Genomic DNA, 20,400 nt, shown 5'->3' on the forward strand with positions numbered 1-20,400 from the left:
GTAAAGTGTAATTACTGCTTCCTTCACGAGCCTTAATTAAAGATGAAAAACAATCCTGACAAGTCAATTAGATTTTTTTCCTTGGTCTCCATTAAATTAAGACTCAAGTGTTACTGGAAGTGTTTCATATCACAACACATTTAACTGAAGGCTGCTTCGTAATAAATAAATCACTGAAGACAATGCAGGAACTTTTCCTGAAGGCTCTTCTTTCAACAGGATTTCGTTTTCCAGCTGGGAAATGCTCTGGTGCTCTTTTTGCTCCACACCACCTCTTCCAGCAGGAGCTGTGGCTGTGACCTCCAGGAGGGCACCAACAGCAAAGCTCTGGAAGCACAAGGCAACCCCATCTCCTCTGTGCCATGGGGGCTTTGCAGGAACCTGGCCCTGCAAATCTATTCCCAAAAATGCCCTTGAAAAGATAGAGCTGAGGGAGAGGCTTTTTCTGCACCTCAGGGCTCCCCACATCACAGCTCCCAGCTCAGAGCCAGGAAAGAACTCCAGAGGCCATCACAAATTTGGAACATTTATTTATGCAACTAATTTTCTTAAAAGGAAAGAAAGCCAAAAATAATATAATAACAAAATAATAAAAAAAAACATTAACAACAGCTGGCTGTGTGTGGTACAATCCACATCAGACACGTCCCTCCCTCGGTCCCAATGCTCCATCCTCGTCCATGGTGGAGCTGCCTCATGGTCCCAAGTCCCTTTGGCACCAGGTCTGGGATGCTGCCAGCTTTTAGGATCACTTTGACTGCATATAGACAAAATTGTTCCAATTTGGTGTTTTTCTTGGGTTTTAATTTTTTCCTTTTTTTTTGTTTTGTTTTTATTTAAAAAAAAGCACCACTCCAATCTGTAATACCAATAAACATTATCCATCTTAAGAACAGTATTTATATTTTTATATATAGATTTCTATATATAGATTTCTATGTACAAGATGTCCTTGCCTCATGTCAGAGGAGCATGTCAGTAGGAGTTGGAGATGGGCTGGGTTTTATAGCACTTGGATTTCAAAATCTGCCCTTCACCAGAGATGCCCTAAAAACCCAGAGACACCAAGCAAGGAGGTATCAAAATAAAATAAAAAGGGAAAACTCTTGATTTTAAAATATATATACAACTCCTCCAGTCTCTGTAGGACTAAGTGGGGTTTCACCCCTCCTCTTTTCCTCTTTCTGGCAATACTTTACCTGCAGACCCTGTGGGATGCTCCCTCCCTCTGGACCACAGGCAGGATGTAGCCTAGGCAGCAGCATTGCTGGACAGCCCCCAGAGCATCCCATCCCATTCCCAGGGATTTTGGAGGCTCAGCTCAGCCATTTTCATACAAAACCAAACAACTTCTGCACCCAGCATGCAGCGCCTTCCCTAGAACAGCACAGGCAGGTCTATGGAGAGATGGGGACTGGGAAAAGGACATAGATTTATCCCAGTGTGAGTACTGGTGTAGTCAGGTACTGGTTTTACTGGACCATTTGGGGGTAAAAAAGACCTTTTGGTGACAAGACAGAATGGGCACACTGCAGATGAGACAGCAGGGATAGCAAGAAGGAAGGAATGATGTCATATAGCCCTTGGCATAAGTTATTGTCAGACTGTGAATTCCTCAGGGAGGAGGTGGCAGAACCAAGGGTCTGGGGTGGTGCTGAAATCCCCATCACCACAGCAGTGGCACATTGTCCAAGGGCAGAGAGGGCAGGGATGGCTCTTCCTGCTCTCTTTAACCCTTGGGAGGTGGATGGAAACACCTCCTGGGTCTGCTCCTCCAGCCATTTCAGCTGTGCAGCCTTCCTGATTCCTGGGCAGAATTCCCTGGGCAAGGCTGGGCAGCCCCAGGCAGGCAGGGCAGGGAAGCTGCCCCTGCCCTGGGCAGGCATGGCTGGAGGAGGGGGGACACAGATGGGGGTGAAGGGGGCAGATGGATGAAGGACAGGGCTGCCCTCATGAAAACTCCAGCATCTGGAGGGGTTTCTCACCTGCTCTGCTCCATCCCCCCCAGAAGTGATGGTGAAGGGCTCAGCCTGGCCCTCAGGACAGAACCAGCCTCCCCTCAGTTCCCAGACCTGGATCCCTCGGGATGCACCTTCCCAAGGCCATTTATTACAACCAGGCTGAGAGCAGAGTCTCTGGAATTACCACAACATCAGATGGAAAAAGTGCCATTTCACACCCGCCTGCAGCAGGATGGAGCTAAAACACCCCAGGTACCTTCAGCCACCAGCCCCGGTGGCACAGGAGTGTGGGGACCTTCCCCTGTCCAGCCCCAACACACAGCCATGGCTTTGGCACAGCTCAGCCCAAAATCAATCCTCCTGCCCCACTAGGCCCAGCAACTGCCCAGGGGTGGCACCCAGGAAGTATTTGGGATAGACCCGAATTTTGAAGATTTTGCTTCAAATGCAGTGTTGCACAAAGGCAGGGTTAAAAACAGACCCATGGGTCAGTGGGACATCACAGGAAGAATTCACTGCTACAGATGGAGAGGAAGGTGTGGAGATGCTGGGGAACCATCCCCTCCAACACTTTGCAAAAGCACCAGGAGGGTCCAGGTCAGTCCCTGCAGAGGGACATTGCATGGCCAGTGCCCCCCATCCTCATCTCTGTCTGTCCAGGGCTGGGTACACAAAGGGTCAAAACTCACAGAACTAACAGAGGATCAAATTCATGGTGCCTAGGGGCAGAAACTCAGAGCTTCTGGGGGACCTTTGTTCTGGCTCAGAGTGAGCCCCACCAAGGGAAAACCTCCAGCAGCCTCCGGGCTCCTCGAGGAGCAGCTTCAATACCACACACAAAAGAGCAACATCTCCCAGTGTCCATCCTTCTGTGATGGGAAACAGCCTCAGCTCCTCGTGGCCTCCTCTTCCTCCCCTCCCTGGCCTCCTCTCCAGCAGCTGCAGAGACCCAGCAGCACCAAGGCCAGGCTGTGACTCCAAGGAACCGGCTGAGCTGTGGGATCCACCCAGGCAGGGAGGGAAGATGGAGAGCGGAAGATGAAGATGGAGAGTGGCCAACACATCTCCATGTCCTTTTGTTTCCTGGATCCCAAGTTTCCTGGAGGGTCCTTGGCTGTCTCCCCGAGCAGGGACACAGTGCCCAGCTGGGAAGCGCGGCTGGCACGGCCCTGCACGAGCCCTCGTGCCCCTCTCGTGGCCAGGTGCTATCTGCTCTCCAGGGACTCCAGGTATTCCAGTGCTATGTCGTAGCAGAAGTGGTACTGCTCCTGTTCAGAGAGAGGAGAGAGGGTGTTAGGATCCGGAGGGAGCTGTTTCCCAAAGTTGTGAGGAGGAAGGACAAACACAGATCACCAGCCCTCAGGAAACACCTGCCACCCTCCTGGGGCCCCCTGAGCGTTCTGCTGAAGCCACAGCCAGGAAAATTCCACTCCTGGCAAACAACACCCACACTGGGGCAGGGGCATGGTGCCCCAGATCCAACAGCTCCACACACACTGAAACACAGCATTTTGGGGACACACAGCACCGTCACCTGCCCCAAGGGAGGAACCAGAACTGCAACATCCCCTTATTGTGAAAATACCTTTATTCACCATCCCAGGTACAACCAGCACTGGGGGCTCAGCAACTTAATCATCTCAGTGACTGACATGTGTCAGTCAAATGATGGAAGAGACGTGGGAACAATGGAGTCTGGGGTCAGAGGTGTCCACAACAAAACCTTAGGTAGGAAATCAAGGAGTTTTTGTTTCTGAGTTCAGCAGAGGCTGGAAAAGGGGAGAGCACCCAGGCAAATATCCATGGTTGGAGTGGATGGAGATACCCTGCCCTGGCTGCCAGGACATTCCTTTATCATAAATTCTCTTGCCCAGCAGGACCAGGCTCCTTCTCCCATCTTTTGTGAGACATCCAAGGATGGTGTCAGCATCCTCCCACCCTTCACTCCCCATCAGCTGCACAAAAGGAAAGCCCAGAGTGGCTGACTCCTGGTTTTGAAACAAAAATCCCTGAACTGGGGCTTGTGAGGGCAGGCTCATCCATCCCTGTCCTCCTGCCCATGACCTGTTCCCATGCTCTCCCACCCTCGGACAACTGACAGCACAAAATCCTCAGGAGAGCTCTGACCGTGGCAGTGCCCATCCCAGGAGAGCAAAACCCCAAACAAATCAGGATTTTGGTGCTGCTACAGGCACTGGGACATCAGGTGGGTGTGAGAGCAGGGAGGGAGAGGGCAGAGCTCCTCTCCCCAGATCCTGGCCGCAGGATGGGGATTGGAGCCTGGCACGAAAATCCTGTTATCCCCCACGGGATCCCAGGTGGGAGCAGGCAGAGGGGGAGAGGGACTTCAAAGCAAGGAGGCTGCAGCAGCCCAGATTAAAAGCACATAATGCTTTTTGGATTAAGGAAAGGGATTGTTTCCATTTATCATCATATAAAAATAACCCCCGGGGCAAACACAGGGGGAAGGGGTGCAGGCAGCAGGAAGTGCTCTCTGCTGGGCTGAGCTCCTTACATCAGGCATGGATTCAGCCTCCTGGTGACTCTGGGAGATTGAGATTCCCAGAATAGCCAGTTCAGGTTCATTTGAGGCGGGAGGAGGCTTGTGTCCTGATGGGAAATGTTACCTTTTCTTAATACCCTTGCAATTTAGCCCAATGGGTCTGGTGGCTTCATGCTTGTCACATCATCTTTCCATTATCTGCATCCATCCCCTCTCCCCTCCCTCTCCTTCTCCTCTGCTTTTAATTCCTAATGCAAATCACATCCCCTCCTCAAAACCATTTCATTTTGCAACTTAGGGATTTTATAATCTAAACAGGGTAAACATTTCCAGCTGACTTGCTTTTAAAACATCATGAGGCACCTGGATCCCTCCACCACGGGGACAGACAAGTACCCACTCCCTCCCCTGTTCCATCATCAGGGCCTGAATTAGGGCAGGGGCTTTTTGCCCTGACCTGCTGCCAGCTCCAGCCTCCTCCTCAGGACACATCACTCCACTGCTGCTCCCAGCAGCTTGTGCACCCATTAATTTCACTCCAAGTGCTGCTCATTCCCTTTCATATTTCTGACAGGAATTTCTCTCACTCCACACCAGCGCTGCTCCCAATGCCACAAACCTTCCAAAGAACCACAGTTACATCCCGTGGGTTAATGTGACTGGGCCTTACAGCTCTTGGGGAGGATTTCCAACAATCCCAGCACTGACTCCAAGGCTGTGCTGGCACAGTAGGATGAAGACGAGCCCAAGGCTGCTTTGAGGAGCTGCCTCACTTCCCAGCCCACCCCAGCACAGTGCTGCCATGGGGATGCCCATGATGCTGATCAGGATTTGGGGTGGAAAAGGCATTTTGGGAGGTGAGCATCCCCAGCAGCTCTCCTCCGTGCCAAGACCAGAAGCCAGGGTGGAAAGGGAGGGTGTGGTGCTTACCAAGGTCTCCACCATATTTGGTTTGTAGTTGCGGAGGGTCTTGGCAGCAAAGAAAACATCTGCCATGTTGTGACACTTGATCATCTCCAGGATCATGGTGGAGGCACAGAAGGTGCCACTCCGGCCACCTCCATTCCTGGTGGGACAAACACACGTGTCAGGGGTGACAATCAGGTGGCATCAGAGCACCTTCCTGCTCCCTTCCAGTCTCCTTTTCTCTATCCGACCCTGCATCCCAGGGGGTGTCCCAGAGCAGGGGCTGTACCTGTACCAGGGGACCTGAGCCTGCCCCATGGGGTGGCAGGACAATGATCCTGCCCTCCAACCCTCACAAGAGCATGAAAACACCCTTTTGGATTACCAAGGCTGGATCTTGGACATTTGGGCTCAGGTCCCAGCCCTGCCACAGATCAGCTCCTTGTGACCTTGGGGAAGCTGCCATGTCCCTCCTGCCCTGCACAGGGTGACCCTGGGCTGGTGACACGGTGCTGCTGCTGCCTGGAGGAACTGACCCATAATCCACACAGGGCACTGGGAACCTCCCCAGATCCTGGGCTGAACCCCTGCTCCCACACCACCACACCTGCAGCCTGACAGCAATGGGAACATGGGAGAGGAAGAGAGAACACTATGCCAGAGCTTTATAAAGCATGTTCTCAAATTATCCTTCAGCTAACGAAGATGGACAAGGCTGTAATTAGTTTTTGATTAAAGGCTTCACTGCTGTCTTTTCCCATCTGTGAAGGTGCTGGGTCCTATCTGAGGGGAACACACACAGTGTTCATGAGCCAATCCCACTGGGAGGACAGGGGTGGACAGGGCTTGGAGCAACCTGAGGTGTCCCTCCCACTGGAACAAGATGAGCTTTAAGGTCCCTTCCCAGGAAATCACTGCATGGTTCTCTGTCCCCCCCACAATGAGCAGCAAGTGGTGGGAGTGGCACAGCTCCTGCCACGTCCCTTCAGTGCCTGTTACACACAGAGGATGTGGGGACAGGGCTGGGAGCTCTGCCAAGGGTGGGTGACCAGCACAAAGGGCAGGTTGATGTCACCCCTGCTGAGCATCCACCTCATGGAGGAAGCGACCGAAAACACATGTTGTGGCAGAGGCAGCCCCATCTGGGGACAAAGTCACCCCAGTGAGGGCTTTGTGAGGATCTCCAGACAGTGCTGTGGACATGGAATCTGGAGGCATCTCTCCCTGGGCAGAGCCTGCTCCTCCCCAGCTGACACTCACAAGCAGTGCACCACAGTCCTGCCATCACCACTTTCCTTCTGCCACCTCTCCACCTGGGCCAGGAGGTGCAGGAAGGACTTCTTGGAGTCCGGGGTGTCTCGATAGGCTGACCAGCGCAGGTACTGGAAATGCCGGACCATCAGGTGCCCCTCCTGCAACTGGAAAAATAAAACTCATCAGCTGCAACCCATGAGCTGCCCTCATTTGCCTCCACTGGAGATCTGACAGAGGGCAGGAGATATTTGATGGAGGGAAAGCCACACATGGACAGTAGAGGCAGAGAGGAAAACCCTTTCCTGCTGCTTTAACATGGTTTGTTCAGCCCTGACCTCCAGCTCACACTCATTCCCCAACCCATCCCACCCAGGAGAACTCCATTGTCATGGTTTATTCGACCTCACAGCATCTTGGGATCTCTCTGTATCTCCCAAAACCTGCTCCCAGACCCCTGAGCCTCCTCGAGGCTTCTCCATCACACCTTCACCTTTGCATGCCCAAGATCCATGGCATGTGGTTCTATTGTGCTTGCTGTAAACCAGGAAGCTGCTGAGAGGCTGCCACAGAGGCGGGAGCTTAATACCTGGTAATCTGGTTAGTTTGGAAAGCTAATCTGGTTAGCTGGATCCAGGAGGAGGATTACATGCATGGAACTCAGCAGGCTCTGACTGGGCAGATGTGGGACTCCTGCTCAGGAGCACTCAGAGCATCCCAAGTACGGGACGGGATGAGACCATGGTCAGCCCCCCAAACACAACCTGGGGCTCACAGCTCACGTGTGGGGAGCATGTGGAGGAGAAAGGGGGGGTCAGGGCCAGATAGGGGGTCAGGCACAGATGAGGGACACTCAGCTCTGGAGGCTCCATCCACGCAGTTTCAGGTGGCTGCTGAGTGGGATGAGCACCAGACCTTCTCCACCAGCAGGACCAGGTGTTCCTGTGGGGGAGTTAGTATTCCTGGGGACTAAGAGTTGGGGGCATTTGGTGCCCACTCTAACCTGCACATTTCAAAAAGGGGCTTTTCTGAACCTTTTTGGGAGCTTTCCTGAACCCTTCTGGGAGCTCTGATATGAGCTGGTGATGTGCATGTGATAGCCTGACCACCCTAGGCTCCAGTTTTTTCTTCCAGCTGGAAGCCAGGAAAGCAGAGGAGGAAGAGGAAACAAATAAATGGAGTTAAAACAGACTAAAACTCCTTTGACAGCCTGGGAAGGAAAGTTTTAGGATCTGCTTTAAGTGGGGTGAAAGCTCTGGAGCACTTGTGACACCCCCAGTGCCCATCTCCATTCCAGCAAGGCTTGGCACAAAGTCGCTCCATGCATTTCCCAGCCCTGCTCCAGCAATCTGCTCCCTGGAGGAATCTCCTCGTCGATCCAGAGATTTCCATCACGCTGCATTTTAATTTAGCCCAGAGTATATCCTACCACCTGAGAGCTGAGCATATTTGGTGTAGGATTTTGTGCTGACACCCAGGAAATGCCAGATGCTCTCTCGTGAACCAAAACCCTCTTTGTGTTAAGAGTTCAGATAATCAGGATTTATCTCCTCTGGCCCCAGCCACCCTGCCCAAGCACCTTCCCAGCCGGGCTGTCAGCCAAGCCACACATTCCCTTCCAAGCTCCCTAATTCCCATCTGCCCAGTGACCTTCACTGGGGCACTCGCCTCAGCCTCTTGGCAACCATTAGGAGTTTAAAGACACCAGGGATGCCATCTCCTCCCAGCTGGCATTTATAGGTAAATCAGCTGCTTCTTTCTGTGTACAGCTCTGCATCCTTTCCCTGTTGCCCTGCATTTCTCTTCTTTCAAGACAAGCTTAACCAGCCATGCAACACTGACAAAGGGCAAAAATCTGTGTGGATCTTCTCATCCTGCAGGGAAAGGGCTCTGCTGATACCAGGGGAGCTGCCGTGCCCACGTGGGGAGTGTCCATCCTGTGCTATGTGTGTGGCAGGGCAGAGATGGAGCTTCAGGCAGGAGGAGAAAGGTCTTCCAGCAGTTTTCTAACACCTTTCAAGGAGCTGCGAACTTCAGAAAGGCTGGATGGAGCAATGGCAATTTTACAAGTTCCTCTCTGGCAGGAGAAGAGCTGGGGCTGTCTCCTCTGCAGGAGGAGAGTTAGGCTGGAGACCCCAGCAGTCAGGAAAGATCCTACAGCTCTCAACAACTCCCTGAAATGTTGAAGCCAGGTGGGGTCAGCCTCTTCTCCGAGGTAACAAGTGATTAAAAAAGAGAAGACAGCCTCAAGCTGCATCATGGGAAGTTTAGATGGGGTATTAGGGGAAAATTTTTCCACCAAGAGAGTTGTCAAGCCCTGGCACAGGTTGCCCGGGGAAGCTGTGGCTGCCCCTGGATCCCTGGAAGTGTCCAAGGCCAGGCTGGATGGGGCTTGGAGCAACCTAGGATAGGGGAAGGTGTCTCTGCCCATGGTAGGAACAACACGGTTTTCAAGTTCCCTTCCAACCCAAAGCATCCTGGGATTCTGTAACTCATATAAAGCAGCTCACCCGTGTGATGTTCTGCACTCGGAAGAGCCGGGACACGATGTCCTCATCCGCTACTCCTGAGATGTATTCCACCTCCATGGGGCCGTAGTGCTGCAGCCCTGGCTCGGGCCAGTACTGCAGGCAGGGCTGTGGAGAGAAGCACAGCTCATCAGGACTGAAATGTGTGCTGGGACACAGGCAGGGGCAGCAGGAGACACCAGTGAAGGCAGGGCTGGTGCTGGACCCTGGGGGCTGCTGGCACGGGGTGGCCCCAGGGTGGGATGGTGGCCCCAGGGTGGAGTGCTGGACCACAATGCCATTTCTCACTCAGAACATCAATGGCTGTAGGATCTCCCAGCTTACTGGGGATCAGAGATGAAAGGTCAGGTCCAGCCCCAGCACCCACACAGTCCCCTCACACTGCACAGACACAACAGCTGACACAGCCTGGAATGGACACTGCTGTTCCAGGAGAATGCAGGATGGGCTGTGCCCCACTTCCAGCACAGAGCTGAACCTGCACAACAACAGAGCAGGGCTGGGCTGCTCCCAGCTGGCTCTCCAGCCCTGCTGGTTTTAGGAGCCACTCTGCCACCAGCAGCGACAGCACCGTGGGATGTCAGTGCTCCTCATCCCATGGCCAGGACATCCCACCAAGCCAAAGCAATCCCAGCCTGCATCTCTGGGGAGCAACTCCCCTCCCTGTGTCCATCATGGCACTGATGGATGGCTCAGTCCCTGGAGCATGGGTGAGATTGTTTTCACAGTGTGACAGCTGGGAAACCAGCACCGACACAAAATATATGATGTTTGTCACCGCACTTTCACAGGGCATTTAGCAATGCAGGTCAGTCACGGCCTGGGCCCAACTGCACGGCAAACGTGTCTCAGGAATAATTGGTTATTAATAGGAGCTATAAATCTCTGAGATCTCTGAGCCTTCCAGACTCAGAACTATAATTTGGATATTAAAACTTCCCTTGGCAAGGCGTAGTTCAAGTGAGGGCTGTACCCTCAAAGTCACCTTTCAGAGCTGCCTGCTGGAAAGGTTGATTTATTACCTGTTGGTCTTATACCAGTAAACATTTATGATCCAGCTAAATATTGTAACCCAGACACCCCTGAAGAACAGACAGCGAGAGAGAGGCAGGGTTGAGTAATGAGGAAAAATGGCAGAGGGAAGGGAAGGGATTCTGTCCCTCTGCCCTGCTCAGGTGAGACCCCACCTGCAGAACTGCCTCCAGCTTGGGGAACATGGACCTGTTGGAGCAATGTCAACACCAATGGAACACCAACACCAACTCAAAGCCAAGGCAACATCAACACCAACACAAGACCAATGCAACACCATTAGCAATGCAACATTAACACCAATGCAACACCAATGCAAGGTCACCACCAATGCAACATCAAGACCAATGGAACAGCAATGCAACTTCAACACCAATGCAACGTCACCACCAATGCAACTTCAGCACCAATGGAATGCCAATGCCAATTTAATGCCAACGCCAACTCTCAACAGCAATGCAACGTCAACATCAATGCAACACCAACTCAAAGCCAACCCTACACCAATGCCAACACAATGGTAGTGCAACACCATTACCATGCACCCAGGCTGGGCTACTGCTCAACACCTCTCTGGCTCCAACTGGCCAGCCCTGTGCTTACAGGGGACAAATCCTGAGTGCTGCATACAGACCCGTGTCCCTTTGCAGAGGAGGAATTTCTGAGTGAGCAAGGCAAGGGGCTGCAGCACTGTCAGGGCAATGGGGACAGAGCAGGACAAAGCCACCCATGGTGCAGTGCCAGGGCAGCAGCACTCACCCAGGCAGAGTTGGACTGGTTGAGCTGGTTGAGCATGACGATGGAAGTGCAGCCATAGTCGTACACCAGCCGCCAGAAGTCGGTGGTGGTGTTCTGCAGCGGGTGCAGGGTGACAATGAAGGCAGCGCTCTTGGTGTAGCTCTGTGGAGAGGAGAGACAAGCACCAGTAAGGACAGTGTCATGGTGGTGACACTGGAGCCACTGCTGTCACACCCCAAAGAATCAGTGCAACAGATGAGTGGGACCAAAAGCCTCTTCTCCATGCCTGAGCAGAGCTGGTGTCCCTGGCACAGCCTCAGTTCCACCATGTCCTGGTGATGGGGACATCCAAGTGATCCCTGCCCTTGGTCAGGATGAAAACACATATATTTTGCTTTCACAGGAAAGAGTATTTTGAATAAATAACTAGGGAAAAGATGCCACCTTTGAGCAAAGAACAAGCAGTAGCTGTGGCTCCCAGAAGACCCCAGACTCCAGCTGTGCACCTGGCCCTGACTGGAAGTATCACCCACGGCATCACCCCCACTCACAGCACCCCACCACCAGGCACTGAGAGTAGCAGAGACAACCACTGACCTGGGCTCAATTTTTTTTTTTTTTTTTGGGGAGGAAGAAAACCTCCCCAAAAAAGATCCCAGAGTGTGGACACAGCTCTCTTCACAGAGAGCAGCAGGAAAACTATCCCAGGAAGAATCCTGGGGAAGGCAGTAAGAAAGCTCAAAGAAAGAGAAAAACAACTCTTATCTCTATTTGTTGCACCTGTTATTTGGCACACGTGGAAGGTGTTACAGAGATTGTTACTGAAGAGGGATTTCTTAATTGGACACTAGTGATGGGTGGTTTAGATTGATTGAATTGATGGTGATTTAGATTGAATTAGGTCAAAGCTGTGTCATGACTGTCTGAAAGTGTCACAGTACTGTAGTATAGTAGTAGTACAGTATAATATAGCTTAATAAAGTATTTGTTCAGCCTTCTGAAATCATAAACTCAATGCACGTTATTCCTGCATCAGGGGCTCCCTGCAACAATACTAGAGATTGCAAGAAGGAAGTGGGAGGGAAGGAAATTACTGTATCTCTGGTTTGTGCTTTGAACAAGATACATCCCCTTGGTCATCCTGCTGCTGGTTTGCCAAGGGACAGCTGAGCTCAACACTGCATCAGGCACACCTAAATTAACACAGTTTGGCTCAAGGCTCTTCAGACCCAGAATCAGCTCAGCTCTGTGCTCATGGGGGTGCTCTGCCTGCTGTGGGACCTCCTGACTGAGCTCACAGAAATGACCTTATTGAACCATTCCTATGGCCCTGTCCATGGGCAGCAGCGAGACCCAGCACTCAGCAAGAGCTTTCCACCATCAAGGAGAGGCATTAGAGCAGCAAGGGGAAAGAGATTTCACCATGTGTTGCCCAGGCTTGCCTTGGCATCCTCCTCTTGGCACAGGTGTAAGTGACAGCAGGGTGTGGAGCAGGGCACAGCTCCACTGGCACCAGCAACACTGACGGGTGGCACAGGCCAAGCTGATCTGACAGATGGACACACTGACTGAGCAAACCACTTTGGCACTTAAAGAGAATGAGACTTTTTTTTTTTTTACCCAAAGAGGGAAATAGGTTTTTTTTCTTCAGCAAGAAATTCATAGAAAGGGCTTTGTCTGTCTATAAAAAATATTTCATTCACTGACCCTTTAGTAGAGATTAAGGGAGGCTCAGTGATGCATAAAGATAAAATGGAAATGCAAACAGCAAGCAAGCTGGAAACAAAACTCCAATCCCACTGCAGCACTATGAGAGCCACTCCCCACCACCAGCAGCTCACTCTGCTTTACAAACTGCTTTTGCTGTGGGAGCAGCAATCAGGGAGATGGGATCTGCACAGAGATCCAGCAGGATAAATCACCCACAGCATGGAAAACATAAGGCTCAGCTTGGTGCCCGTGCTCAGCTGTGACCAGGAGGGTCTGGGGAAGATGCCTGGTGTGGGGGGGCTCTGTGCTGCCCATGCAAAGCATTTCAAGGAAAGGGAAGTGGGGCTGCTGATGAATGACCCCATCCCTCAGCGAGGGCTTGGAGCCTGCAGCATCCTCTGCTTGGCTCTGTGATCATCAGATACAAGAGATAGCTTTGTCACCACAGGGTCCTTTCTGACTGCATCAGGGGGATGCATGCTGGCTCTGGGAGCAATTCAGAGCCCCCTCAGTTGCATCAGGAGGGGCAAGAGGATCACGGGGGGTCTGGCAGCACATGGGGGTTTTAATGTCACCAACCTCCCCAAAAGGTTCCTCTTCCTCCCCTGCTCCAGTGTCACTGCAAAATCCTCAAGTCCCTCTGTGCCTGGCTCACGAGAGCAGGAGAAAAGCTCTTGCAGGGCACTGCTACACAAAAGAAGGGGTGCAGGACCCCGTTGCACCATCCCAGCCCTTCCCTCCCTGCACACAGCTGCCATGACCCTTCCTGCCCATGCACAAAATGAGGCCATAAATCCAAACCAAACCAAGTTCTGCCATGAAAAGCTGCCTGAGCCCACAGGAAGCAGCCCCTTCCCTCCCCAGGGAGCACTCACGTCAGTTAAGGCCGCGTTGATGTAGTTGTTGCTGTCTCCATCCACGGAGATGAGGAAGGGAAGGCATCGGTCGGGCGGCAGCACGTCCATGCTGCGGTTGCGCTCGCGGTTGCGGGGCAGCAGCGCGATGCTGCACTCCTCCACATCCAGGTGCGGCGTCACCGAGTTCAGGGTCTGCAGGCACACAGGTCCCCTCAAAGCCCTGCCTCGTGCCAGCAGGGCTGGGCACCGGGAGGATGAGGACAGGGGGCAGTTGCGGAGGTTTGGGGAGCTCACCTGGAACTCCTCCCGCAGCTGCGAGGAATTGCTCTGCGGCTCTATCCTCACCATCTCCTTGTAGGTGGGCTTGAACTCGCTGGCAGGGATGCTGGTCTCCCCACACAGACAGGCCTCCAGGATGGCATCGTGGATGAAGATGTACTGCTCCTTTGGGGAGGGGAGGGGACAGGGCTGAGCCTCCAGAGCTGGCTGGTGACAGTGGCCCCAGGTGTCCCCAGCTGTCCCCAAGGCCGCTCACCTCTGTCTGGATCATGTTGATCCTCCGTGAGCAGAGGGTCTTCACGCAGTTGTAGATGTCCACGACGCCCTCGCACTCAGCCATGTCCAACATCACATCCAGCACAATGTAACAGCCAGTCCTGCCCGTGCCAGCACTGGGGATGGAGGGAGAAACAGCAAACACATTCCCAGTCTGTGCTGGCACCCACACACAGCCTGAAAGGGCTGGGCACCAAGCAAGGCCACAGATCAACACACAGATCCTGTACCCGGCAACCCCGCAGGGCTGCCAGGACCTCACACACCTCCAGAGCCTGGTTTAGCCTTTAACCTGCCCAAACACCCCTGCTGCAGCCCCAAGAGTGCGTGAAGGTCAGGTGGGCACCCATGCCTAAAGCTCATTTTTCATTTAAGGCTGCAGAACACATGGTTTCTGCAACAAAACCAACAACTAAACCATCCAAGTGCCAAGAGTCCCCTGGGATGGCAGCCCAAAACCACCAAGGAGGGCTCAGCTCTGAGCCCTGGGAGAAGCAGGGAGGCTCCCCTGGCATGAGCAGCTCTGGATGCACCAGGTGAGACATTCAGGGCAAGGCTAAGCCCAGCAGGGTACCCAGAGCAGTGGTGATGTCCCAGGCCCTGGCATGGCTGGAGTCACAGTCAAGGACCTACTGTGCCCTGACACACCCTCCCCAGTGATGTGCCAGGAACGGAGCCACCCCCCTGTTCCTTTCCTACAGAGTCTTTTCCAGTGAAATACTAATTTCTGGGGCTGATGAATCACTCGTCATGATTATCAGTGATTACAGGCTACGGGCACTAATCACACCGGCTGGTGAATGAACGCTGATGAGGCAGTTGACAGGGAGAAATCAAATAAAAAATAAAAAAATCCCTCCCACTCATCAGCTCCTCCTGGTTTGCCCAGAGGAGGAAAAGCCATTAGCCCATCATGTGGGAATGCCTGCTCAGGGCACAGAGAGCCACCAAAGCTGCTCAGATGTGTCCTCCCAGCTCTGGCATCCCAGTGGCTGAGCCCTGCAGGGACAGCCCTGTGGGTAACCCTGCAACGGGGCTGTCCTGCTGCCTCCTGCCTCTCCCTTCAGCCAGACTCCCACGTCCTGACCATCAGCAGTGGTCAAGCTGCCCATTGCCGTTTCACCTTTGCCCACTGCAACAGAGCTGTCACCAGTAACAGGCTGGAGGAGCCCCAAAACAGTGCTGCTGCTCCCGGCTTGTCCCCCTGCACCAGCCCCTGCTGCCACCAGCCCAGTGGTGACATTTCACAGATGCCATCGCAGAGGGACACCAAGGCCAGGCTGGACAGGGCTTGGAGGAATCTGAACTAGTGGGAGGTGTCCCAGTCCATGGTGGGAGAATGAGCTTTCAGGTCCCCTCCACCCCCCTGCCACCCGTGCCTGTCCCCACCTGCAGTGGATGACGACGGGGCCGGCGTCGGGCGGCGTGGACGCCTTCACCCTGCGGATGAAGGCCAGCAGCCCTGTGGCGTGGTAGGGGACACCGTGCTCGGGCCACGACATGAAGTGGAACTGCTTCACCTCGTGCCGGGCCGAGTAACCTCGCTGCAAGGGAAGGGTGAGAGGGCAAGGTCACTCAAACACTTGATTTCCTCAGGAATCCAAGATTTACCAGCTCAGGATCCAGGCAGATGGACCACACAGCAGTCACATGCTTGGGCAGCCCCACAGCTCTCTCCTCTTGGCTCCAAGAGGGTTAAAAACCACCAAGGAGAAAAAGGAGGAGGTGGCAGCAGCCTCAGGTGTCCCTGCCCTATAACCAGACAGTAATTTGACATTGCTGTAGATTAATGGGTAAATTGCACCGGCTCCATCTCCAGTTACCATGCTGCAGACTGATGGCTACATCACCTCCAGCCCAGAGGAGAGGAGCACATCCTTCACCCCCACCACACTCACACGAAAATTAAACACTCACTCACTGTCCAAATGAAGGTGGGACTGAGCTGCTTGCCCGGCACAGGGTGCAGAGCCAGGGAAAAGGCAAAGGAAGGAGCGACCGGTGACCCCATATTGGGTTAAATAAACAGGATACTGGTAAATGCCAAGCTATGGAGTATGAGAAGTGCCCGAGGGGTCTGTCCCCAGGCAGGGCAGGGCCGTACCCTCTCCAGGGCGAAGGTGCGCACAGCGTACTCAGCCAACGTCTCGGACTCCACCAGCGTGATCTTGATGTCCCCATACATCTCAGAGTCATCCGGCCAGTACTTGGAGCATTTCACCTGCAAGGAGAGCACGGGATGGGGGCTAGGCTCTGCAGAGGTGGCTTCCAGCAGGGATGGGATGGCATGGCCTGGGATGGGAACAGGGATGCTTACCCGGCCCACCTCCACCAGCTTGGTGATCATCACGATGCTGGAGCAGTGCTCCTGCCACACCATGCGCCAGAAGTCGTACACCATCTCCTGCTTGGGCCCTGGGGGACACAGCAAAAGGCCCCACGGATGGATGGGCACCACCAGCAGAACCCAGCCCTGGTAGTGGCCCAATCCTCTCTCCTACCTCTGAGGCACAAACAGCTCCACAGCACCTCAGAGCCCTTTTCCCCAGGGCTGTGCAGTGCCAAGGGGAAGCAGCTCCAAATTGGCCCCCTCCCTTCCTTTCCTGCTCCTGTAAGGTTTAATTCCACCAGGAATAAAACCTGGCTGCTACACAGGAGGTGAGGAACCACTGGCTGAGAGGGCAGGGCATGACTCACCTTGTGTGGCTATGAAGTGGTTGGACCTGTGGTAGCCCTGCAAGGGAAGCAGAGACATCATTCCCAAGCTGGGGCACAGACCCTTAGACACTTCCCAGACACCCAACTGGTAGAAATTCCCCACAGCCAATGGGCTAGGTCCTGCAAGTCCACCACAGAAGGAGGAGGAGGTTCAGCAGCCATCCCACACTCAGTACACCCTGTCCTGGGATGGTGCATTTCCTGCATCCCACAAGAGGTTCATGTAATGCCCAACCCACACCCCTGGTCTGCAAAATCCTTTATCAGCACCTTGAGGCATCCATGAACTTCACTCCAGCTCCTGCTGCCACGCCATTGCTGCCGGGAGAGCTCCATTAGTGATCCCCCCATTGCACAGCAGCCACTTGGCGCTGAGACACCACTCCCTTCCTTCATCCCAGCTGCTCAGCCCTTAACAAGAACATGCCAAAGAGCACATTCCAGCCAGGCCACTGCCAGAGGCACTGTGAACACAATGTCCCACGCCCTGACCACAGGTCCAGCAGAGTTAAACCACACCACACGCATGGAGGTGACAGTGGCTTCTCCATCCCCTGTGGGTCTTTTCACAGGGGACTTCTGTTGGTCAAATTCAACCCCTTCTCAGAGCACACGGGCCCTGCTTTCCATGCCCCAGTGCCACACAGACCTTGCTTTCCCATTCCCTGGACATTCCCAGGTTTATGGACACATCTTCCCAGCCTGCCTCTCCCTGATGGTATTTAGACCACACTGCCCAGGGTGAGGCCTGGCAGGAGATGGGAGCAGAGAAGGGAGGAGAGAGGGAAGAATCTACTTACTTCTCGGTTAATCCGAATCTTAACGATCCCATTGGGACACAGGTTTGAGAGAAAAAGATCAGAGATATTAGTGAGGCACAGAGCAGAGAGGGGTTAGAGCACCTGCCCTGGAGCAGGCCATGGAGAGACAGGGCAGAAAAGACACAGGGAGCAGGGACAGGCTGAGGGACACTGCTTGGGCACTGGGATCAGGCCACATGACAGACACCCTCTGGGCAGGAGGGAAAAGTGGAATTTGCTGCTTCCAGGAGATGCTGGAGCCTTCCTGCAGCTGCTCTGGTCTCAGCATCAGTGGAGGTGGCAGGGGACATCGGTCTTGGGGACACTGCTCTCAGAGGACACTAGGGCTGGGCTCTACCCAGATTCACACACACCAGCAGGATCGAGGGGTACTCCAGTGTGAGCCCCTGATGGTCCCTTGTTCCTCTCAACCTCTGCATCCCCCACCCAGGGAGAGGGAGATCCACGGCCACATGAGCAGGTGAGGGGGAAGAGGATAGAAAAGCAGAGAGGGAATGAGAAGGAGGGACAGAACAGAGCAGAGAGAGATGCAACAAGCAGAAACAGCTGATGAACACAAATAAATCAGGCAGGTCCTTCATGATGCACTGACCAGCCCACCCTGGGCTGTCCAAAGTCCTCCAAATGCTGCTGGACAAACCCTGAGAGGCCACAGGAAGCTCGTGTTGCAGCCAGAGCCCCAGGGACACAGGCTCTGTCCCCACTTACGTCGATGTAGTTGGCGTTGATGTAGTCGGAGTTGGGGTCCCCCAGCAGCGGGTGCAGCTTCACGCGGTGACGGTCATCTGGGGAAAGGGGACAGGAACCATCAGTGCCTGCTCACCCACCAGGCCACCCTGGGCAATCCCTCTGGCCCAGGAATCTGCAAAACATGGGCTTCTGAAGCTGTTTGGGGTGTCCAAGCCTTTGCTAAGGGCACTCACATGTGGACACGTGATCCTGTCTCCCTTTGGTCTTGTCTTTCTTCTTTGAAGCATCCCAGCCCTCAAAGAAACTCTGTAAGGAAAGGATGGACATCTCAAGCTCAGGGCAGGACTCTGGGATTCCCCCAGCCCCACAAGCTCCCTGGGGAGCAGGACAGACAGGGTGGTCCCTCCACCCCAACACCTGGTTCGGGCAGCCTCGTCTCCACTTCCACAGCACACTCTGCCAGCTACACACTCCTTTTACATCCACAAAACAGCCCATTTTCCAGCAAATTACAGACTGCCTGGGTTGTTTTTTTTTTTTCAAGGGTTGGTTGTAGTTTTTTTTATTCCTAAACCTCCCCAGTTCCTTTCTCTCCCCAGCACAGAACAGGTTTGTGTGTAATAACAGTGACATTCATAGATTGGCGTAAGAGGTGGAAAGTGGAAGGAAATTACATGTTTTCTCCCCTCCCATAATATCTGAGTGCTTTCAAATGACTAGTTCCAAGAACATACAGCAGCTTTTCAAGGAGCACTAATGATTATCACAAGCCCTGGTTTGTCCAATGCGTGAAAGGGGGGAGAGAGCTCCTGCTCCTGAAACAGCTGAGCATTAAACAGTAATTTCACTGGGAAATTTCAATCTCCAGACCTGTGGGACACTGAGGAGTCAGGAAATGACCCTGCTGACTATGTTGAGGCAGAGACTTGTGAAATAACCTGCTCTGTTACAAGTGCTCTGACCTGGCCAGCTGGGATGGACATGATGCCACCAACAACTCTTGGGAAAGAAATCCCTTCCCCTGACATCACCCTCCACAGCATCTTCTCCCCAGTGTCTTTCTTCATGGTCTTGGAGCTGCCAGATTGTAGAGGATTTGCTTGTTCTTAGACTATGGCCATGCTTATCACAGGCCAAGTGTGCTGGAGAGCAGAAGGTGACACAGTGATGCCCAGGGAAAGGAAAGGGAAAGGAAGGAGCAGCCCTGGCCCATGCAGGAGAGCTGGGATGGTGCACTGCAGACAGGGCTGGTTTGGCTCATCTCAGGGACCTGCTCAAGCTGAGAAATAACCCAGAGCTGCCAGCACCAGCCATTCAATCCTGCCTCAGGGACAGCCCCCATGCTGACAATGACAGCCCAGAGCTGTGAGCTCCAGCTCCCATCCAGAGCTCCAGACCCAAAGCACCATCTCCTCGCACACAGATCCCACCCGTGTCCCCCCATCCATCCCACCCCCCGCTCCCCTGAGAGGCTGCCACAAGCTGTCCCCACCTCATACTCCTGCTTGAAGCCGTAGCCCTCGGCCGTTTTCATCTGGTTGATGTGCTGCAGGAGGTCGGCCACGCGCACGGCCGGGTGCAGCTGCCCCGTGTGGTACGGGGAGCCCTTGCGGCCGCACTGCCGCCGCGGGGAGCCCCCCAGCAGGCTGCTGGACTCGTTCACCACGCTGCTGCGCTGGTCACCTGCACGGGGAGGGACAACCGGGGGCTAGCAGGGCAGCAAAACCCCGGGCTGCAGCCCCATCACCGCCTCACAGCCACAGAGGCTGGGGAACACACACTGGGACATGCGGCTGCTGCAGGCCCTCCCAAGGGACCACCAGGGGCCCGGCCCGCAATCCCACTCCCAACCCCCTTGTGCTCTCTACAGCTCCTCCTACACCACAAAGCCAAAAATGCCCAGCACAGCCTTTTAGGATCTCAGCAGGTCAATCAGAAATCAGTGGGCAAGGCCATAAGGGGATAATAACCTCATTTCCCCTCAGCTGGAACAATGAGCTCCCATGCAGACAAGCGAGAGCTCCATGCCCAAATATTCACACAAGATTCTAAGTTGAAAAATCACCTTGCCAAAGTCTCCAGCACAGCTTAACAGTTCATTTCCCTCACTGCTAGAGACCAGCACTGGAT

At 53.8% G+C, this 20,400-nt stretch overlaps 1 protein-coding gene across 6 annotated transcripts in view; it reads right to left on the reverse strand.

Moving 5' to 3' along the window:
- Positions 1 to 513: 513 nt before the first annotated feature.
- PTPRU (protein tyrosine phosphatase receptor type U) overlaps positions 514 to 20,400 on the reverse strand; it is a 56,735-nt gene continuing 36,848 nt past the window's right edge. For 2 of the 6 annotated variants that reach the window (XM_064731839.1, XM_064731837.1), the window contains 16 exons: positions 19,763 to 19,953; positions 18,504 to 18,576; positions 18,289 to 18,365; positions 17,560 to 17,577; positions 16,739 to 16,775; positions 16,359 to 16,456; positions 16,146 to 16,262; positions 15,431 to 15,585; positions 14,022 to 14,157; positions 13,781 to 13,930; positions 13,505 to 13,678; positions 10,941 to 11,081; positions 9,132 to 9,257; positions 6,631 to 6,788; positions 5,395 to 5,530; positions 514 to 3,229 (listed from right to left, as the gene is read on the reverse strand). In XM_064731839.1, coding sequence (XP_064587909.1) covers positions 3,167 to 3,229; positions 5,395 to 5,530; positions 6,631 to 6,788; positions 9,132 to 9,257; positions 10,941 to 11,081; positions 13,505 to 13,678; positions 13,781 to 13,930; positions 14,022 to 14,157; positions 15,431 to 15,585; positions 16,146 to 16,262; positions 16,359 to 16,456; positions 16,739 to 16,775; positions 17,560 to 17,577; positions 18,289 to 18,365; positions 18,504 to 18,576; positions 19,763 to 19,953 — 1,850 coding nt within the window. In that variant the 3' untranslated portion in view covers positions 514 to 3,166. Of the gene's footprint in view, positions 3,230 to 5,394; positions 5,531 to 6,630; positions 6,789 to 9,131; positions 9,258 to 10,940; positions 11,082 to 13,504; positions 13,679 to 13,780; positions 13,931 to 14,021; positions 14,158 to 15,430; positions 15,586 to 16,145; positions 16,457 to 16,738; positions 16,776 to 17,559; positions 17,578 to 18,288; positions 18,366 to 18,503; positions 18,577 to 19,762; positions 19,954 to 20,400 lie in introns of all 6 variants that reach the window. The other 4 variants (XM_064731840.1, XM_064731838.1, XM_064731836.1 and 1 more) reach the window with 2 other exon arrangements.

The sequence above is a fragment of the Zonotrichia leucophrys genome, chromosome 23 (genome assembly GCF_028769735.1).
Source record: "Zonotrichia leucophrys gambelii isolate GWCS_2022_RI chromosome 23, RI_Zleu_2.0, whole genome shotgun sequence".
NCBI lineage: Eukaryota > Metazoa > Chordata > Aves > Passeriformes > Passerellidae > Zonotrichia > Zonotrichia leucophrys.